This window comes from Misgurnus anguillicaudatus, chromosome 19 (assembly GCF_027580225.2).
Source record: "Misgurnus anguillicaudatus chromosome 19, ASM2758022v2, whole genome shotgun sequence".
Lineage (NCBI taxonomy): Eukaryota > Metazoa > Chordata > Actinopteri > Cypriniformes > Cobitidae > Misgurnus > Misgurnus anguillicaudatus.
This window is the reverse complement of record NC_073355.2, coordinates 35,814,276-35,837,406: the sequence shown is the minus strand read 5'-3', so window position 1 is coordinate 35,837,406 and position 23,131 is coordinate 35,814,276. Positions and strand designations below refer to the sequence as shown.

The 23,131-nt window shown below is 38.0% G+C and overlaps 2 protein-coding genes across 7 annotated transcripts in view; one reads left to right on the top strand and one right to left on the bottom strand.

Annotated features, from left to right (window-relative positions):
• Positions 1–23,131, bottom strand: part of pik3r6b (phosphoinositide-3-kinase, regulatory subunit 6b) — a 109,478-nt gene that overhangs the window by 23,093 nt on the left and 63,254 nt on the right. The window lies entirely within an intron of this gene.
• The window catches only part of ntn1b (netrin 1b), a 70,599-nt gene continuing 56,660 nt past the window's right edge, over positions 9,193–23,131 (top strand). The window contains exons 1-2 of the mRNA XM_055194677.2: positions 9,193–9,446; positions 9,644–10,682. Coding sequence (XP_055050652.1) covers positions 9,668–10,682 — 1,015 coding nt within the window. The 5' untranslated portion in view covers positions 9,193–9,446; positions 9,644–9,667. The remainder of the gene's footprint in view (positions 9,447–9,643; positions 10,683–23,131) is intronic.

Below are 23,131 nucleotides of genomic sequence, written 5' to 3'. Positions count from 1 at the left end.
AGAGACTGAAATAACTGGAACAAAGTTACCCTCCAAGAAGCGAGTTTTATGTGTGTTGTGCGTTTTTAAATGGTACAGTTTTTGCAAAAATATGTGATTTTGCAAATATTCAAGAGCAACCTCGAGATATTGTAGGAACAGTTCAAAATTTTGCACAGTGTGTTTTTATTGATATCCTAACACATTTAGGGGGTGAGTGTTGAACATTAAAAAAATTGACCCGTTATAAGGACCACCCTAATAATGTATATTAGTATTTGGTTATTTCTGTCATGTATAAATGGTTATAAAAGGTCCCTAGCTGTCACAAAGAGGTCATATAAGGACCTCAGAGGTACACATCGGTACCAAATGTATACAGTACTGTGCAAAAGTCTTTGGCCAACATGCCAGAATTAAATTTGTTGTTTTTGCAATGTTATACTATCATAATTGTTTCTCAGTATCTTTAATAGAATACATAAAGAAAATACAGGAAATGTGTATATAGTATTAAAATCTGTATAAAATTGTAAACTGATGTGTCATGTTTTTAGGGTAAACTCCCCTTCTACTTGAGCAATAGCAGGCAGCTGCAGGATCTCTTAAACCTAAATGAAAGTCAATTCTAATTTTAAATTAGTCTTTTTACTTCATTCTGCTCAAAAACGCTCAAGATGTGTTTACTGCCAAGAGAGGTCACACTAAACACCGACGATGCCTAAAGAAGACGATGGGCCCTATTTTAACGATCTGAAACGCAAGTGCGAAGCGCAAAGCGCAAGTGACTTTGTGGGCGGATCTTGGGCGCTTTTGCTATCTTCCCGGCGGGAGAAATAAGTCTTGCGTCAGGTGCAAATCAATAAGGGGTTGTTCTGAAGTAGGTTCATTATTCATAGGTGTGGTTTGGGCGTAACGTCAAATAAACCAATCAGAACGTCATCCAACATTCCCTTTAAACGCAAGTGCGCAAGTTCCATGGCGGGTTGCTATTATTATGACGGATTTACCAGGCGCACACCAGGAGCGGTTCACAGCCGAGGAGACCGACGTTCTTGTAAGAGCAGTTAAAGGACAAGTTCAGTATTTTACCCTTAAAGCCTTGTTTTCAGATTGTTTATGATGAAATACAACAGTTTTGACTGAAATTTCGACATATGCGGCTGCCCCGAGAATTTTCGGGTGTTTGTGTTTCACCTCCCACCTATACAATGTGTTTATAGGTGCACTGGAACAATCCTTCCTAAAATGCATTAAACTTTCGTTTACAAAGACGTGAAACTCACCGAGTGGTGTTCACTGATATGCTCACACAAAAATCGCTGCAAAAGATGCTTTCCAACAGGTGTTTTAGCATTCGTTGTAAACTTGTAGACCTATTTTTCCAAACGCCTCACACCCGTATATTCTTCCGCTGAGAGCTTGAATAATAGACACTCCAGCCCAGGTGGTGGCACTAATCCGCCTTTGCCTTTGAATAGAAACAAAGTTCCCGGCGCGGAGTAATACCGTACCTCACAGCACAACTAATACAAGTCAATGGAGTTGGCAAAAACTATGATAAAACCTGTTGGAATGCGTAGTTTGCAGTGATTTTTGTGTGAGCATATCAGTGAACACCCCTGACCACTTTCACGTCTTTGTAAATAAAAGTTTAATGCATTTTAGGAAGGATTGTTCCAGTGCACCATTGAACCTATTGTGGGGGTGGGAGGTGAAACACAAACACCCGAAAATTCTCGGGGCGGTCGCGTATGTCGAGATTTCAGTCGGGGCCGTTCTATTTCATCATAAACAATCTGAAAACAGGGCTTTGAGTGTAAAATACCGAACTTGTCCTTTAAAGACAGAGAAGTTGTTTTGTATGGGGATGGGAGAAACCCGCCCAAATCAGCGTCGGTTAAACAGGCGTAGGAGGAAATAGCCACAAGTGTCTCATCAGCTGGCATCCCCAGGACGTTGCGCCGCAAACGCTACAATGATGTCAGGAGACGGGGGAATCCCAAGCTTGCCAGCATAAATCGGGCACGCCGTGTAACGGGAGATGGATCTGCCTCTACACATGACCTGACGCCAGTAGAGGACATCGCTGCGTCCACCCTCACCGCTGAAAGCCAAGAAACGCAAGCAGTCCAACCCCAAAGTACACTTACAAATCAAGTTCACATACATTAAGGTTTCTTATGAAAACATTTTAATTATTATTTACATAAAATAAACGTAATACAGCCACACAACAAACTTATGAAAATATTTTAATCGTTATTTGCATTTTTTAACGCAGCCACACAATAAATAAAAACTATCACCACAATGCTCACCACTATGATTTCCCTTATCTCATGTGTTAATATTTTTTATTGTAACAATTTATGAACAATCTGTGTAGATTAGATACATTATGGTCAAGCATGCGCCCTTAAAATAGAATAATGAACAACGCACAATGCGCCACTGACTTTAGACTAGTTTTTTCTGGTCAGTGGCGCAATTGTTTTTTGAAACTGCAAAATAGCATCAGGGATGGTTTGCGCCGGATCACGCCTCCTTTTTTGCACTGAACCGCCCAGGGAGCGCAAGTACATTCCCTAGTTTGCCGATGTGCGTCTGTGGCCCATTTAGTCCTGAATTTTATTTTTTTTACATATTTCCTGTATTTTCTGTTTGTATCTTAATAAAATAGATTGAAAAATAAATATGGATGGACATTAAAACTTCTAAAACAACAAGTCTGGTAACCTAAGACTTTTGCACAATACTGTACATACTGTATGGGGAGTTGTGGCATAATGGTTAGAGAGTCGGGCTTGTAACCCGATAGTTTCTGGTGATACTGTATCTGCCTGCTGTTCTGTGTGTGTGTGTGTTTGTGGCTTACAGTGCGTGAGTTCACTACTCACTGGATGAGTTAAAAGCAGAGGTCAGATTCCAAGTATTTGTTACCATACACTGATCATTATGTCACTTTCACTTTCATATCTGTACCTAAATGGTACACGTTAGGACTTTTTCAAAGGAAACTGCCCCCGTGATACCTTGGGACCCTTTTGGTGTAATATATGTGATCCACAAAACCAATCATAAAATCGAGATTCATATAATTTTGTCCCACACATTGTATTGTTTGCTATTGCAACAAATATACACATGCGACTTATGACTGGTTTTGTGGTCCAGGGTCATATCTTTCTAGTTATGTCAAGCTCAAGAACAGTGTCCTCTAATATGGTGCCCACGGCACCAGGTTGCCCGCATGGAGTCTGTGAGTAGCACATTTTATTAATAGCCTCAATTGTAATATTTAGTTATTATACATAAATTATTTTATTAGCTTGGCTTCTTGTATGTATGTTAAAATTTTAAACAATGACAGTGGCGGCCACTGACTTCTTTTTGTGAGGGCGCTCGATGCGAAGTTTGTCACAACATGTATGTAGCCCATCATGTGTGCGTTTCCTTTTTTCAAAATATGTGTTCTGCGCGTCGAGTGATCTTATGTGCATCACGTATCTTGTCAAGGTAAGTGCCTGCTGCATATGCGTCTAAAGGGTTTGTGATAAAAGAGACGCTCGCGTTTGCCAGATACTCGCATAATCTCATGCGTAATCAGAGTTTAGTGTTAAGGGAGTGTCTTGCGTGTATTTTGTGAACGTGAGCGTCTCTTTTATCGGTTAACGGTTTTGACGCGTGTGCAGCAGGCACTTATTTTGACAAAACACGTGATGCACATGGTTCACATGACGCAACAAACACATATTTTGAACTTGTGCCCCTCGGATGAACAGTCATGAGCCGCCACTGAACAATGATAAAACATCTGAATTTTAACTGGATAATTCAGAATGAACATGTTTAACTGATTTGAAGTTAGTTACTGTCATAAAGAGGAACATAACTCGCTCGCACACTATATAAACAATCAACTGTGAGAAAAGTGAACATTGGGAGGATGTACATGCGTATTTAACAGAATAATGATGAATGGATGGGCAATGATTACATAAGATGACTTCCTACTGAATGACGACAGTCCAGTTCTTTTATTTTAGATTGATGATCACTATCTTTTTTATATTTATTTAATGTTTATGATGGCCATGCAATCTTTACCAAAGACTTTGTAATTCTATTACTTTTAACTACAAATAGTAAATAGTAATAAAATAATAAAAAACGATAAAATTTGAGTTAAAAAAGTCACTATTTTATTTTATTTATAATAAATCCAATAAAATATCTCTATTTGCAAATACCTAAATCCTCCTACACGGGTCAGGTGTACAAAAAGTATAATATTAAATACAACAACATATTTGCCCCCAACTGTCTTTGCACACAAACAAAATATTTCCTTTTCATATACCGCAGAATTAGTTTGCAGCCGAAGAGCCCGGCACATGACTTGTGGTTTATGTTATGAATGCCTGACTCTACCCCAGTCGAGCTGATAAGGATCTCAAACAGACTTCATCGACCACCGCAGACCATTTCATTTTTACTTGTATATCTGTACAGACATTTTGCAGTTACATTTATTGCCACAGTTTAGCACACGAAGAGAAGCTGGTCTGTACTAAATAAACTTCCACTTTAAGTAGGAAGAGCTATTAGGGTATTGTCAGAGATTAAATCAGAGGGAAGTGTGCCACAGAAACCTATTTAAATGAGAAAGAGGACATGATACACCCACGCATGTATTTCCTGATTTTGGTAACCGTAAACTAAGCAGTGTACATTTTCACCTGTGACTCATCGGTCAGTCTCTTCATAAAAATCCACTGTGCCCACATCATGCACGTGTGATATATTACAAGGTGCATGGGGAAATCTGTAGTATTTTTAAACACAGCAGTGGGCGCTGATCTCTTTAAAATAGAAGTACTGTCCTACGACCTTTCATTTCATTGAAGTGGTGCGTTTAAAGAAAAGAACTGTCAAAAATAAACATCTGAATTGATTCTGAAGTTAAAGTATTTACACTCTAAAAACAAACGGTGCTATATAGCACCAAAAGTGGTTCTTTGCTCGTAATCATAGAAGAACCGTTTTTAGTGCCATATAGCACCGATGAAGCACCTGTGTAGAACCATATAGTGCTATGTAGAACCAAATGTGGTGCTATAGTGGTGCTATATGGCACCTATATGGTTCTACACAGGTGCTTCACCGGTGCCACATGGCACCAAAAACGGCTCCTCCATGGCCACGATTCAAATCAACAGTTTTGGTTCTATATAGCACCGTTTGTCTTTTTAGAGAGTAAATAACATTTAATGTTTGAAATGAGCTGAATTACTAACACTTTTTCCAACACAAAGAACCTTTGGTGCAATGAGAAGAAGGATCTCTGGATGGAACCAAACACCTAGAACCATTGAAAATCTTTTTTTAATAGTGAAACCCTGAAAAAGTTATATAGAAATGAATTGGAACATGATTTGATTAATCTTTAAAGCCTTTAACTTAGTGATGGTAAACCACAAGACATTTTATCCCAGTTATTCCATAACTTCAGCACCAAGGACAGTGATGGTATTTTGGTAAAACTGCAGACGGGATATGGACACGACGTACACCTGCTGCCAATTTAATACTTAAGATTACATGAACATCCAATTTAGTACAGATGCACAAGTACAATTTTTTCTCTGTCGTAAAGGTTGTGGTTTGATTGCGCACGTGTGGTTTTATGGGACCTGTACTTCCTCTCCCCTTGCACGATGATAAAAAAACCTACAGATCATAAAGACTCTTTGATTCTCTTTAAAATATGTCACAGTATAAATGTTTTATAGACTAAAGGGATTTTCAGTAACTTTTTACTAATAGATTACATTCTGTGCTCATTTGTCTCCCTGCCTTCCTAAAATAATATATTTTAGTAATCAGTTTCTTGTATATTAGCTTAATAAAAGTTATGGTTTACTGTATGTGATGCTTAAATGCAATTACCCAACAAGACCTCAAATCAGGTCTGAACTATTTTATAGTGTGAACGTAAAGCAGACTTTACTTTTAATATAAACCAGCCATGTGGAAATCAGCAATATTATGACAAAATCTTTATAATGGTTGTTTTGTGACAAAAGTTGAATTAAGTTATGTAATACTATATTTAACCTTTATTTTTTTACCAGGTAGGCACGTTGAGAACAATTTCTCATTTAAAACGGCGACCTGAAATAGACTAGAGAAGATATTTGGCTAATGCCACATGACATTTAACATACTGTCAATTGTATTGTAAGTTTAATGCCAAAACAGGCACTGTCCCATAAGCGGGACACCTACGTTTACTTCAATATTATGCATGTAAATTTTTTATATTCATATTTTTTGGCCATTTTGCCCATACAGGGAGGAGAGAGGGGTATAGGGTCGGCAAAATGACCACGAGCCAGAATTGAACTCGGGTCGCCGAAAGTGCAAATGCACCACATGTGGGAGCACAGTGCCCACTACACCATCGGCTCCGTCTTGCATGTAAATTTTAATCTATCACAACAAACTATATATCATTGGAAAGGCCTAAGAATGTAGTTTTCATATTTTAAAACTTTTAAGCAGTAACAATAATGCAGTAATTTATTAATTTGTGACAAAAGTATGAAGCAAACCGTTGACACTTAGTGGCTGTTGTTGGTAAAACCACTAAACGTGTAACACTAACTACAATTTGTATAATATAAAATGTATATATTTTATTGCATTATTTTTATTTATTTCAACACAGTAATTTAATATTTTCACCTCCAGACACTTCCTTGAAAAACTTTAAAGTGTCTTCTTTAAAATAAAACCAAGATTAGGGGCTGATCACACCAAACGCGTTTATGGCAGTTGCCTTTTTAAATGATTTTCTATGGGCAGTGAGCATTATGCTCGCTGTTTATGCGCGCCGACCGCCTTGCGTTTTTTGCTGCCTACCGCAGCACGCATTTTTGAAGGAGTGCTGGTGGTACATTCACACGGGGCGAAAGCATTAACGCTTGAAGGAAGGCTTGTCTGAAGCGTGGCCAACAGCCAATCACAGTGGCCGCAACCTATGCTCTGGTATTCCATAAACGTAATTGGCTGGCTCTACCTAGGTTATTTGAATAAGGTGATCTGATTGGTTGACGCACACGTTGCCGCTTGAAAAGTGGAGAAATGTTCAACTTCTGCCACGAGCAACGGCACGGACGCGGCGCAGACGGATCCACAATTCAGTTAAGGTGGTCCCACACAGGATGCGCAGCTCAGCGCCGCGCCGTTCTAAAAAACTCGAACACACTGCTTTCTATGAGTATACGCACACCGTCGCCGACAAGTGCCGCCTGTCCGCGCCGCCTAGCTACGACTCAGGAAGTTGCTCAAATCCCTGGTGTGACACAGAGTGCCACTCACATAGTTTAACATTAAATAACATCATTAACGATTAACATTAGTCCCTTTCACACATACAGTCTTTACTGGTAATTTACTGGTAAATTGCAGTTAACATGTCATGTGTGAACAGAACCTTTCCGGTAAATCAGTGCTGCCAATTTACCAGAAAGAGAGGTTGTAAGATTACCAGTAATTTACTGGTAAGCGCAATGTGTGAACACAAAAATATAGATTACCGGCATTTAGAACAGACGACATCAAACCGTGCTGACAGCTTCGGGCCAATCATAACAGTTTAAAACAGATGACGAGTTTACGTTTCCACACACGTGCTGCTTGAAAGTTGAGCACACCTGAAGTTTACGTCCCACTTCTTCAACAAAGTTGTTCAAAACAACTTACCTTCTCCTTGCCGAATTGCCGACGTCCTTAGCACGCCCTCTGTGAAGCCTAATGTGCAAACAGTACTGTTGTTTAAAACGCATTTTCGTTTTGACATCGCCTAATGCAATGTTGTTTGGTCATGAGCAACTTTGCGACCATCTGCGTTTACCACAGACGTGAAAACAACAAAATACGGACCGTAAATTGGTAATGGTAATTTACCAGAATTACTGTGTGAAAGAGGCTATTGGCTGCTAATGTATATTTTGCATTTTGAAGTTGACGCTATCTGACAAAGCTCGCGCTATTTAATGTGCACTTCTGGTTTACGATACCTCCGAGTTGTCCTAGACGCGACTCGACGCAGCGCTGACATCACCCATTAAAAGTGAATGGGAAGCGTTAACACTTACGCCCTGTGTGAATGCACTGTGAGAGTCGAAAAGCTCCTGACGTCATCCGCGTTCCTCTATTGTCCAGTCGAATGAGGGGAGAGACGGGCTTTCCATTGTGGTGATGGAAGTTTACAGTAGCTTGGAACAACCGGACTCCACTCACTGTCTCCTGTGTGTTTGTACACCCCTTACCCTCACGCTTCAATATTTGATTGACAGAACAGCTGCATCAGTGGTTGCCTAGCAATCTAAAAAGCACCGCTCCACTGCTCCAAAAAAGCAGTGCGGTGTGCCTTGCATTTCCAAGCATTTAAAACGTGTTTGGTGTGATTGGCCCCTTACGCTTCTAGACCAAAAAAATGCCAAAGTTAAATTAATTTGAAGGTGTACATCACCTTTTCACCCCCCCCCCCCCCCCCCAAAAAAAAGGGCTGCGCCAGTCAAGAGGTTAATTCATACACGGATGACTCAAAAGGTCATTAAAATGGAAGTGATCAATGCGCTCTGATCATAGTTTCATCAAATCTGTCACTAGTACACATTAGCTAACAAAGATCAGACAAATTTCCAATCTACCACAAGGTGTCGCTGTTTCTCTAAAAAAAGGAAAGTGACTCAACAAGTGTGTAGAGGACACGGTGGGTGGCCAAGATATGCGCGTAATAAACATTGGGGTTAGACTTATGCTTAAATGCATGTTTATGATCAACTATTTCATTAATTTATTAAAAAACATATTTAAGTTTATAACTCAAAGTGTAATGTACAACTCCTAAAATGCAATTTTTTCACGTCAAACTTTGTCAGTGTACATATCTATCTATCTATCTATCTATCTATCTATCTATCTATCTATCTATCTATCTATCTATCTATCTATCTATCTATCTATCTATCTATCTATCTATCTATCTGATCAATCTAGCAAACAATACATATGCATAAGAGCTACATTGTGGTTGTACATAGGGTAATAAAGTACTTTGCTATGCGGGCGCACTGAGAATGGCAAATGACTGAACCCCCTTCCTATTCAGGGAGAGCAGCAGAAAGTGAAAAAGGGCTGAACTGCGACACTCAGTCACAGAGAGGCAGAGGTGTGAATGAGTTAGACAGTGGAAGAAAGGCAGAGCTGGAAACTAATAGCAGGTTTTCTATTTCATATCGGTTGTGCTAGAATTGAAAGTGGGAAATAGATTACAACATATCCGGGCGAGAGAGAGAGAGAGAAAAGAGAAAAGAATAGGAGCACCCTGTAATTTCTTTTTTTTAGACGGGTTTGCCAAACGTTTCAGCCCGAGTTAAGCAGGTTCTCCAAAGGTATAGTGTGCGTTTTCTAAGCTTTTATGATGGTAAATACGCGTTTCAGATGAATTACATGGTTCGGAAATGTTAAAACCGATTGTTACTATCAAAAACTTTTTTATTTATTGCATTTTTGGAAAATCTATGTAACGTATGCATTGCAACATAAGATTATTCAAGTGCATGTAAAACATTTGTTTCTTACCCTCCAGGGACACCGAGGAACGCGGGTTGCAATGATAAGGATTTTGGTTACATTGCTCTCCGTGGTGTCCATCACCGGGATGGCGGAAGGCGCTCGTGCGGTGCACGGAATGAGCATGTTCGCGGCTCAATCCTCCCCTCCGGACCCGTGTTACGACGAGAACGGCAACCCCAGACGATGCATCCCCGACTTCGTAAACTCCGCGTTCGGCAAGGACGTGCGCGTCTCCAGCACCTGCGGCACACCCGCGTCCAGGTACTGCGTGGTGACCGAGAAGGGCGAGGAGAGATCCCGAGACTGCAACATCTGCGACGCCACGGATCCCAAGAAGTCCCATCCACCCGCTTATCTGACAGATCTCAACAACCCTCACAACCTCACGTGCTGGCAGTCGGAGAACTACGTGCAGTATCCCCAAAATGTCACCCTGACGCTGTCCCTCGGTAAGAAATTTGAGGTGACTTACGTGAGCCTGCAGTTCTGCTCGCCTCGGCCCGAATCCATGGCCATATTCAAGTCTATGGATTACGGGAAAACTTGGGTCCCCTTCCAGTTCTACTCGACCCAGTGTAAGAAAATGTACAACAAGCCCAGCAAGGCGGCAATAACGAAGCAGAACGAACAGGAGGCCATCTGCACGGATTCGCATACAGATATGCAACCGCTGACAGGTGGGCTCATTGCGTTCAGCACCTTGGATGGCAGACCGTCGGCGCACGACTTTGACAACTCGCCTGTCCTGCAGGACTGGGTCACGGCCACCGATATCAAGGTGACGTTCAATCGGCTCCATACTTTCGGGGACGAAAACGAGGACGACTCGGAGCTCGCCCGGGACTCGTACTTTTACGCGGTGTCGGACCTGCAGGTCGGTGGTCGGTGTAAGTGTAACGGGCACGCGTCGAAGTGCGTGAAGGACCGGGATGATAACCTGGTGTGTGAGTGCAAGCATAACACGGCGGGACCGGAGTGCGACAGGTGCAAACCTTTCCATTACGATCGGCCATGGCAGCGAGCGACGGCCAGAGAGGCGAACGAGTGCGTCGGTAAGTCATCGGTTCTTCATACGTGTTAAAAATAAAGGTTCCTAAAAGGTTCTTTGTCAGGTTGTATGGTTATATAAAGAACCATTTTTGTTGCACAAAAGCTTTTAGGTTCTGCAGACTATCAAAAGTTAAGAAAGAAATTGTTATTTTAAGGTCCTTTGACTGACAACCAAAAATGTTTTTTTCCAAACCATCACAGCGATCCGAATTTAGCACCATTATTTTGAAAAGTGTACTTTAGAACTTTATCAGATAAATGCCTTCACGTCTCTATAAAAGATAACACTTGATTAAATGCTACCATTAAAATAAGGTAATATCAGGACATTTTGTATATTTGTTTTTTAAATGTGAAAATCTACGAGTTTTATTTTTGAATAAACGTCAATTAAACAGTTGGCTAATTATACAGTCAATGTTTCAAAGATTTCTTAAACAAACATCAATTAGCTAACAAAATTAGATTCATACATTACATAATGTTTCTTAATAATATATAAAACGGCAAACTACTTTAACATTTATTTATTAAAATTTATTTTTAAAGTTTGAACCTACAACAATTTATTTCGATGCATTTCAAAATGCTTACTAAATTTTGTCCGCAAACTTTCGTTTTGTTTGACTATTTGCCAACTTTTTATTTATTCAATATGAATTACTCAACTCGTTATAGCAAAAAAAAAAAAAAAATAACATAGCACACCGTGATCCTTAGTCTCAGTCTATTTTAATCCCAATTTCCTTTCAGCAAATTTTGGGAACTTTTAAAACCTATCTGAAACGATTCACATTATAAAATAGGCTATTAAAACTCCATCAAAGAGTCGTTTAATTTAATTTAAAATATCAGTAAATGTTTTTTTGTTAGTGAATCAAAAATAAATAAAGAAAATTATTTGTAATTGTGAGACAAATAGTCCTCTTTACATAAACATTATAATTTAATTAGAAACAAACTTATCTCAAATATCAAAATATCTGTCTTTTATATCTTTCCAATTATATCCTTTTATATCCTATCCAAAGAAAAATCTTAAAATTTGATTAAAGTGATTTGTTTAAACTTTTTGTTTTAGACAATAAGTAGTGACTGGAATGTTAAACATGTGTATAGTATACTGTACTGTAAGCTACCAGATGTCTACCAGAGTTATATTGGGTGGGTGCGCAGATGAGGGTATGGGGTTTGGAAGTGGCTTTCAACATTCATTCAGTGGGAAGGAAACATTCTTGAGGCAGATTTTGCTAAAACGCTTGTCGTGTTATTGCAGAGCAGGTGTCTGTATCAGATTAAAGGAAAGATTACATCAGCTTTGTTGACATTTCTGGCTATTTAGGAGTAAACTGCTATCTAGATGAAGTTAGCCAACCCAATTGTGGAAGAAAATAAAATCCTATGATCTAATAACTTGAGTGGATTTATTTTTGTAAAATCACTTTTAAACATGAAGAGATCTTAACATGGCCTGACACATTTATAGCCCCAAAAGATCCCTATCTGGTAAATGACATTTACACATGATTTCATAACAAATCTATGCATGGCAAAGTGATAAATTAACTTTAAAATAATGAAAAAGATATCAAACCACTGACAGGCGGGTGTTATGCATAAGCAAACATTACTACACGACAGGTGAATTTGTGAGATTGGTGGTCACAATAAGCGTCTGTTCCCATGAATGGTGAATGAGGGCACCATCATGATAAGAAAGATGACTGACAGAGACTTCTTTCTCACAGCGCTTTTGCACGCAACAATGCAGAGGTGAACGGCGAGCCTTAATGTTGAAGCTGTAACTGAGATCATCTGTAGCACAATATAAAAAGTCTGGTCAGCTTTGTCTCGAACGCTTTCAAAGAGATTGTTGCATATGGTACAAATCTACTCGCTTTGATCCAGCGCCTCATAATTAAAACTCGCGTTTTCTTCCCAGATACATTTTTTCATCCCGTTTTGAGGAATGAAGCAAGACAGGGCAGGTATTTGTGGAAAAATAGGTGTAGCGTTTGCAGGACGATAGGAATGTTATCTACATCTCTTTCTTGCATTGTTTACCACATCACTTGAATAGAAACACAACGTTCAGTCTAAAAGTCAGGCAGGTTTGGTCCTGAGCAACCTGATGCCAGCAGGTGCCATGCGTTTATTTTACAAGACTTCTGCACTTTTAGCATTAGATCAAGTTTGTGTCAAACCTGTACCAGGGTGTTAAATGGAATGTAGTTTACTAAATTTATATTTATCGGCCTTTATAGGAATTTAAATGTTAACCATTAGTATTAAAGACAACTGTGATGCGTTTGTTTGCTGACTTTTTAGGCCTGGGGTTACCCCCTTTAGATTTCCAGTATAGGAAAATTGAATCGTGAGTTAGGTTTAGAAATTGGGCATGATTTAATAGCTTATCTTGGTATATGCTCTTTAAGAAAAAGTAAAGAAACAGAATATTGTGGTGAGAAAAAACATAAATTAATTTTCTTTAAGTTTCAATGCCCTATGATGTGTCTCTATAATGAGTAATGCCATAGACACAATTTTTAGATATTATTTTTATTAAACACAAATTTGAATAATTTCAAATTTGTTTAGCAATACTGTCAGACTTTTGAGATAGATATGCTATATTAAAATTATTGCAATTTGTATCTTTCCATTTTTCTATTGAAATTTCAATATTCATCTACTGATTGCTTCAAAGTAAACTTTGTATATAATCTTTTTAAGAAATTAAGAAATATAAGAAACCATTTTCATAAAAAAATGGATTTAATAAAATCATATGTGACCCTGGACCACAAAATTTAAATTAATACATAATCTGAAAGCTGAATAAATAAGCTTTCCATTAATGCATGTTAGGATAGGACAATATTTGGTTGAGATACTGTACATCTATTTGAAAATCTGCAATCCGAGGGTGCAAAAAAAATAAAAAAATTGAGAAAATCCCCTTTAAAGTTGTGCAAATGTCCTTAGCAAAACATTGTACTAATAAAAAATATATATTTATTTTATATTTATTGTATTTTACAAAATATTATCATGGACCATGATCTTTAATTAATAACCTAATGACTTTTGGCATAAAAAAATCTCTAATTTTGATCCATATAATATATTGTTGGCTATTGCTACTAATATACCCGTGCAACTTGCGACTGGTTTTGTGGTTACATGTATAAAATAAATTTTATATATATTTATATATATATTTATATATATTTATATATATATAAATATATATATATATATAAATATAAATATAAATAAATAAATATATATATATATATATTTAAGAATGTTCACTTTTAACCCAAACATTATTTTACAAAAATAATAATATATGAGGTTAAGATTTATCTGTTCACGCAGGCTCATAAAGTTTTTCATTTCGGGCATTTGGACGGGCCTTTGGAAACTTATAAAACCTAAAGTCTTTCTTTTTCATTCTGCACAAACATGTCTTCAGCACAGCAGGCGGGGGTTTTCAATCTGTTGCGATTAAATCAATACCAAATTAGCTCTATCCCCCATCCAACACACAGTTCAAAGCTCTATAAATAGACAAAAGCCTCGCTGCGCTCCAGATTTATGTGTAAACGTCGCGTTTCTCCGCAAAAATTTACTTTACGGATTGCTGTTTTCTTTAGCAAAACGTTGCTGTTTGCTAAATGTTTATATAAGCAAGTTAGCACACAGCAACATGTGGGTATAAAGGCATTTAACGTTCACCGGGGGAAAGAGCTCCACATCCATCGCAGCTCTTGACATATAGCAGACTGCAGGATTGGATCTCTATACATTGTTCACTGTTGTTCTCCGGGTCATGGTATTTTTGGCCTGCTGTGATGTGAGCAGACGAACAGGAACTGGAGCAGATTTTCGGGCTACCATGAAGAGCCGGTCGAGGTCTGTGGACCATCTGTGGCTTTCTTAGTGGTGTTGCCGGACCATGAGTCTGCTGAAAGAGTTGTGTAAAGGGTGATGTCATAAAGGCCTGAAAACAATGATTCAATGCTAGACATTTAGTTCCTTTGTGTGTGTGTGTGAATGTGGTATTGGAGATCAAGCTAAAGAAAAGGAAAATCAACTTTGTGTTGACTAATACTTAGTAATACTTAAACAAGTATTTTATTTTATACATGATGTGAGCGACAGTTTGTCTGCACTGTGTTCAACACAATCTCACAGCAATTCGTAATTATTTTATGAGTGAATCATTTGCATGAATTTGGATGAACGATCTCATTCAAGATCTCATTGGTCCTTGCATAAATCCTGATCTCGTAAATTCAACATTAATAAATATTTTGGCTGTTGTACAACATCACATATCTGTTTTACGTTCAGTGTGGACGTACGTGTTTGCTTGTTTCTTGAATCTTGTTAGGACACAATGTTACCAATCTGTCTCAAAAACAACTATTAGTTCATAACAGGAAATGAGATTAAACGCATAAAACTACGTCAATGTAATTTTTGAACATTTTCTTAAAATGAAAAAGAATACAAAGGCACAAAATGACAATAAAAAGAGCAGAAAGGCATGAAGAACAGAGGATAATGGGAAGCAGGTGGGCTGTTGGTCAGTATGTAGAGCCGGTTCTGACACCGACTGCATGGAAACTCACACACCTCCTAAAACGCCCGTGGGACTCTGCGGTCGGCCGACACAGTGACTCACTCATAGCAAACCGTTCAACACACAGGATGAATGTGGGACCTTTGCATCAGGACAGAGTATGCGGGTGTTACGATTTCAATATTTTCTGAAATACAATTAAACGAGTTTGCTCTCGCAAAGGATGTTAGTGGATTCCAGGACATATTTGTCACCCTGTCTGCGAATTCCAGGCTAAAGTCTCATAATATGGGATTTGGAGCATCAGAGTTTGATTTCACATCTTTGACATGACCTCACTTAGTCAATATTAAAGACATCAAGGTTATATTTTAACAGAATTTTCTTTACATTATATAGGATGATTTTATTAGAAAGCAGTAAATCACCAAAAAAAAAAACTAATTTTTTTCTTTGCACTTTGTGTTATTTCCCAGGTGCCCGGTACATCCCATAATCAATAATAAATTAAAATATATAAGCACAAAACCCACAAGCAATGTTTCATAACATAAAAACTGTAAGGTTGCGAGATTGTAGGCTTGTGCTTTCGTGGTAAAGTCGGGGGTTACGAAAAACAAGAAAAAACAACAGAGGAAAAATAAAGAAAACACAAACGATTTCGGGATTTCAAAATGAAAAGCCCACTGTATTGGAGGTCCACTGGGCAGAGAGCTCCGTGTTTCAGGGATTTTGCTTTGTTGAGCTCATAATTCAAAACACATACGACTTACGAGCCAAAAGGCTTTGTTGGGTTTTACGGGAGTTGAGAGAAAACACGATATATAATGATTTGAGAGGTGGTCTGTATTCTGGTGGTAGGGTATGCTTGTTTTGGCCTTCGGCTTGTTTCCTCACTAACACTGATGGTTTGAATGTCTGTCAGTCTTTTGTTTATTGAATTTTTGGATCTTTGTGGCTGTGTTTTGTCTCAGGGGCTGGCGTAGTTGCCAGATCTTTCCGGCAAGTTTAAGGTCTTCTGATGACGTCTGAAATACGTGTCATATAAAACATAAAATATTCATAAAACAGGATTTTATATTAGTTGTGTAAATTGAATAAAAAATGCTTGACACAAATGGCTGCTCGAATCATAAAGAACTGTGGTGATACCATAGTACTGAGATTGTAACACACTACTAGTTAAAAGATACAAGCAAATTTTAATTAATGTACAATAGGTTTTAATCCACTATCTTACTTGTAAAGGCACCAAAACTGTGAACTGTGCTCATATTGCTCAGTGGTAGAGCACAAAAGTTGTGGGTTTGAACTCAGAAAATACACATACGCTTTGGAAAAAAGAAAAGTGGGAGCATTTAATACAGATTTATTTTACTAAACTCCAAAGCAACCTTTGCACTCTAAATAAGTGGATTATACTGTAACATTAAAGTTGCGCATTTAAAGGGACACTCCACTTTTTTTTAGAAAATATCCTCATTTCCAGCTCCCCTAGAGTTGAACATTTAATTTTTACAGTTTTGGAATCCATTTAGCCGATCTCCACGTCTTGTGGTACCACTTTTAGCATAGCTTAGCATAATCCATTGAATCTGATTAGACCATTAGCATCGCGCTTAAAAATAACCAAAGAGTTTCGATATTTTTCCCATTTAAAACTTGACTCCTCTGTAGTTACATCGTGCACTAAGACCGACGTAAAATAAAAAGTTGCGATTTTCTAGGCAGATATGGCTAGGAACTATACTCTCATTCTGGCGTAATAATCAATTCAATTTTACTTATATAGCGCTTTTCACAATTGTTTAATTGTTTCAAAGCAGCTTTACATTAATATATGCAGGAAAAAAACGTGTGTGCCTCATAAGTCTTGAAAAGTGAAGCCTATGGCTCTTTTTATCGCCCCATCGTAGCTGGCTGCAGTACAAGTCATAAATCCCGCCCTCTCCATTCAAACGAATGGGACTCTGCTCTAAAAAAATGTTTTATTTACACTTTCAATAAAAGTTTCCGAAAGATGGTTTTGGTCCTTTCAAGTAGTTGTTATCACGCTGATATATGTTCAAGTGTTCATTTCTGTGATAAGTTTCATTTTAGCTAGTAATTTGATGCTATAGAAACGGGGCGTGTCGTTATGATTGGCGTGGTTGAATTGGTCGCGCGAGCGTTTGGGCGAAAGTTTGATACCGCGGCTCCGCCTCTGGCTCCACAGATAATTCCTTCTGCGCATGCCTTGGCTCCAAACTGACGTTTTTACGTAACATGATGGCAACCATGGTTGGACGTTTTTGGCTTCAATTCATTACAATGGAGGGAGGCGATGTCGCGTCGTCCATCTTTTTTTACAGTCTATGGAAAAACACACAACATAAGAAGCAGAGTATAGCGGCTAAGATTAAACTGTACTAGGGAGCGTAGTAATAATGTAACTTATAGAAGAGAGCGCTAAGTTAAGCCAATGTCAGCTGACTCCTAGGGGTTGAAAAAAACTCCTAGGAAGAAAAAACCCTTGAGAGAGAGCCAGACATAGCTGATTCTATAGATGATATATTATATATTAGATACTGTTTTATACATTTTATGGAAATGAAAACATTTAAAGTGATATATATATCGGCTGCGCATCACGTTAAAGGAAGGTCAGTGGCGGGATGACCTTCATGGCGGCAGGAACTGGGTCTGTTAGTCTCAGGATCGAGGACGAGACAGGGAAAGAGAAACAAAATCCTATGTGAGTATGACAAGTGTCATACAGTATTGTGTTTTCACACAGACGCACGCAGCGTTGCGCAGACTGGTTGACACATTATATGACAAAGATCGGCAAGACCGGAATACTAAAGCACTGGTGCGCACTGTAAAAAAGAAAGCTCTTCTACTTAAACAAAGCTTACTTCAATTGGAAACTTACATTTTCTCACTTTAAGTGAAAATTTTAAGGTGAAAAACATTAATAAACTTACTTCAACTGATAAATGGTAAATACTTACATATTACAGTTGTAAAAACTTCAAATTTTAGGTATTATCAATTAAAGTAATTTTTTAAGTTACAGTGCACTGTAAATAATTTTTATTTATTTATTATTTTATTTATTTATTTTATTTGCTGAAGTCATGCAGCTGTTTGCCAGTAACTTACTGTAAATTGTAATTTATATTATTTATATTTACTGGCAACAGTTTGTTCAAAGTTAAATGAACGTTAAACATTAACAAGTCTTTATCTTTACAGAATAAAACTAAAATCACAACCTCATGCAAAGCATTTTGAAAACCAGAAATTCTGGTTTGAACCTTTTTCTGTTTTTATCCTTCAAATTTTGGTTCCCAGAATGCTTTGCATCAGGCTGTTATTTTAGTTTTATTCAATAAAGATAAAGAATTATTCATGTTTAAAGTTCATTTAACTTTGAACAAACTGTTCCCAGTAAATAACATAAATTTAAATCTACAGTATGTTACTAGCAACCAGCTGCCATTAATACTGTCATTTCTACAGAAATGTTTAATAGTGTGCAGTGCTGGTGGTCCGACTGACTGCGATTAATCATGTTAAATTATTTTAATGATTAATCGCATGCGTTAACATTTAAATAAAAGCCACCCATGTGTCACCTAGGGATATTTAAATGTAGACACAATATAAGGCATTTAATTTTTTGATCTAAAGATTCATCACGTGTCCTGACTTTTGAATGGTAGTGTTTGATGACATTTACATACCATACTACAAAAAATAGGCTACAATTGTAAAACCATGGTGTGTGTCTAAAGCACCAAAGTCCTACCATGGAGCCAGTTTCAAAACTCTGTCTCTTAGGTCGTGACCTAAACCACAGTGTTTTACAAGGGGTAAACGTACAGTAAATTAGTGTTTGTGAAAGTGACACAATGCTAACATTCTTTCAGCGGGCAACCACAACAGCAGCTCGGGAGTAAACACAGAGCTCAGGGTTTATGTGCCTGGTGTTGTGAAAGACTCGTGTGTGCCGAAATACAGTTTCTGTTGGTATTATGTGTGTGCGGTTCACCTTTACGCCAGCATTTGTGATAGCGTTCTGGCTGTACAATAGGTTGGACCACCCTGCGATATAACAAGAGAAGGTGGAATAATGTATGGTACAGTGCACAGCCACGCTTTGTGCTCTCTTTCTCTTCCATGTACACACATACATTGGATCACACACAAACAAAATTCGTGCTTTGTGACTTCACTTACACAATGGACATTCGGCCAGAAAGGCTTTTGTGCCAAGCCAGGGTTAGAAACGTACACCATGGGCGCACACACACACACATCTGTACACGTCTCAAGATCGGATTCCTCCGGCATTACCTCCTATTCCGGCCAATTTCCCAAAATTCCTTTCACATCAGCCCCAGCAGAGACAACCTTGGTTGACATCCCGCGCATTTATCTTCACTACACCGTCAAAAACGTCCGTCTACCGTAGCTGCGTGGACATCAAAGGCAACGACAGCCATGAACACAGAAATGAAAAGAGTCCAATCATGACCACATCTGCTCACTGACTGCCAGTAGGGAGTTAATGATGGATGAAGATCTTCTGTCATTGGCTGCTAACAGATGAGTCACGCTCACCCGCTGGGTGGCCTGTATACTGTCAGATTATACGTGCCGTCAAATCGCAAATCTACATGACATACTAACCCAAATGCTGAACCTACATATAGCTGTGAGATCATGCGCTAGCAATGTCAAGGCCACAGGTTTGAGTCCAAGGAAGCACTGTGTATACTGTAAATCGCTTTGCATTAAATCCTGGATCCATATGGCCCGTGTTAACTCCCGGGGGTTGGGTTCTGGCTGGCTTTAGAAAGTTTGCCCCTGATGGTAAATGCCGTCACTACACCATTATATGCTAAAAGCGACTTATGTTTGCCCAGTCTGCTGCTTTTGACATTAATGAAACTCTTTCCAACATCTACAGGAAAAAAATACTAAATAAGAAGCATATACTTGTGCGTCCAAATGTTTGAAATCTTTAAAATTCAAACCCAGTCATGCAGCACCTAAAAAGTCAAGCAGGAAAGTTTTTTTCGGGGTCTATATACAATATTAGACATTAAAATGTAGAGACGTTTTTGAATAGATGCAACACAGAGTGTAGCACCTAAAATAAAGGTGCTACAAGAACCATTTTTGGTTGTATGGTTCCATAAAGAACCTTTAACATCCGGAGAACCTTTCTGAGAACTGTTAATTTTATAAACTACACAGGTAACTTCTGTGGTCCTGCTGTTTTAGTGCTTGTTTGCATTAACACACTGACATTCAGAGTCAGCTAGTCGTGAGATATGCACATGCATTTAACAAGTGGATATTTATAGTATATAAAAAAGTGTTTTAAGGAAACAGAGTTTTTACTGTGTCGAGTGATCCTGACGGTTGTGCTTTGTCGGGTCACAGGACGCGGCATTCACAGAGGGCAGACAGCATATCTCAGCAGAGCTATCCTGTGGAAACAGAGGTCGCTATCTGGACAAAACCAGTCAGGCTCTGGAGTGATTAGAAATCACACACGTGCATACACAAATCTTTACGCTATGGGAATTTTATGAGGACTGTGTGGTAGCGTACATAGGAACATTTGGGGAATTCTAATACTAGGAACGACCTGACAGATTTCCAGCATAAAGTCATTTTCCATCTATATTTAAAGAGAAACTGCTGTGGAAAATCAGAATATTAACATACTGATCATGAACGTGATGCTTTGCACCTGATGTAAAGCAGTGTATCATTGTACAAGCAGGACACTGGTAACATAGCACTGCAGGTATGAAAATACCATAATGCTCCAAATACCAACCTAAACTTACTTTTTCTTACACGTTATTATCGCTAATATACTTGTATTTCGCAATAATACCATGTATTATATATGAACTTTTGCTTTTCCTTATGTTTTTACGGCTTGTACTGATATGTAGAATAGAATAGAATAGAATTGAATTGTGAATAGTGTTCATGTGTTGTGGGTGGTTACAAACATTTGATAATAAAATACTTTAGTATCTAAGTGGCTTCCAGCATCAGGGTGGGAAAGGAAGTGGGAGAGAACTTCCTGCTGTGAGCCACAAGTGTGTTGTCCATGGAAACACACTGAAGCCGATTACATCCCAAGCGATACTGCACACATGATGCTTTGACCTGTCCAACTGTTTGTATCTCAACCTTGGCAACACCAACACGCAATATGTCATCGCTCCACTGTACAAAAAAATGCAGCATGAAGTTTAAACAACTTGGTTTTGTATGTCACTTCAACCTATTGTGATAATCTGCCATAATTTCTGAAAACAAGTTGAAATTGTTTAACTTAATTTGTTAAGACTGTAAAAAGTGAAAAGCTGGATCAACTTAAAACATTACTTCAATTGGTAACAACTAAAAAACGTACATGTATATGTTTAAGGAAAAAATACTTTAACTTTTACTAAATTTAAATAAACTTTTTTAGGTGTTACCAATTAAAGTAATTTTTAGGTTGATCCAACTTTTCACTTTTACATTGCAAAATATATCTTAGCAATACTAACTGTAAAAATAATTGTCTGTAAGATTGTAACTGGTTTCTAAATATTGAGGCGGTTTCCCGGACCAGGATTAGCTTAATCCAGGACTAGGCCTTAGTTTAATTAGGAAATATAACTCGTTTTAACAAACAGGCCTTACTAAAAACACTACCTGTGTGCATTTTGAAGTGAAACAAAGGGCCCTGCACTGTAAAAAATACTTTACTGCCTTAAATTTTTTTGTTGAATCAACTTGGATTTACAAGTCATTTCAACTTACTATTATTTATCTTGACTAGAGATGAGTTGTTATAACTACAGGTGAGTTGTTATAACTTATAAATTTAAGTTGACTTTATACTATACTATATTTTATAAGTTGTGACAACTCATCTCGGTTGACATGACTTGTATATTTGAGTTGATTTAACAAAAAATTTTAAGGCAGCAAAGTATTTTTTACAGTGTGATGTATTTTAAGATATGTAAGTGCAAGTTGTTTTCAGTTTGGAGAGCTCTTAATAGTGTTTAAGTCTAGGACTAGTCTAATCCCTGTCCGGGAAACCGCCCCATAGAGATACAATACAATACAATACAATACAATACAACTTTATTGTCAACCATGGTTGAAATTTGTCTTTGACCAGCAAAAACCAGATACTCATACAGACATATAATACAAAAAACACAGACACAACACTATATAAAATCACATACCTATTTGATTCATAAAACCGATTGCAGAGGGTACAAAAGATCTTTTGTAGATATTAGTCTTTGCTCTAGGCATTAAAAATCGTCTCCCAGAGGGCAATAAGACAAACTGATCACACAGAGGGTGAGTTGGGTCTTTAGATATACTCTCCGCTTTCAAAACACATCTTAGGGTGTAAACCTCACCCAGCTTGCTCTGTGGTCTGCCAATAATTTTACTAGCTGTAGTAGTAACTCTTGCCAGAGTATTCTTCTGCTTACAGTTTAGATGCCCATACCAAGCGATTAAATTATAGGTCAAAACACTTTCCACCAACGATTTGTAGGCTATCTCCAATATGTTTTGACTTACTCCAAACCTACTGATTCTCCGTATTAAAAATAAACGTTGCATGCTTTTTTTCACGATATTATGATGTTCCTGTAGCTTAATTGGCAGAGCATTGCATTAGTAATGCAAAGGTCATGGGTTCAATCTCATGTAACAAATATACTGATAAAACGAATAGATTGAAAGTGGCTTTTGATGAAAGCATCTCACATGCATGAAATTAAATGTAGTTGGCCGAAGTTGTGCAAACTACATCAAAGTTTATCCCAT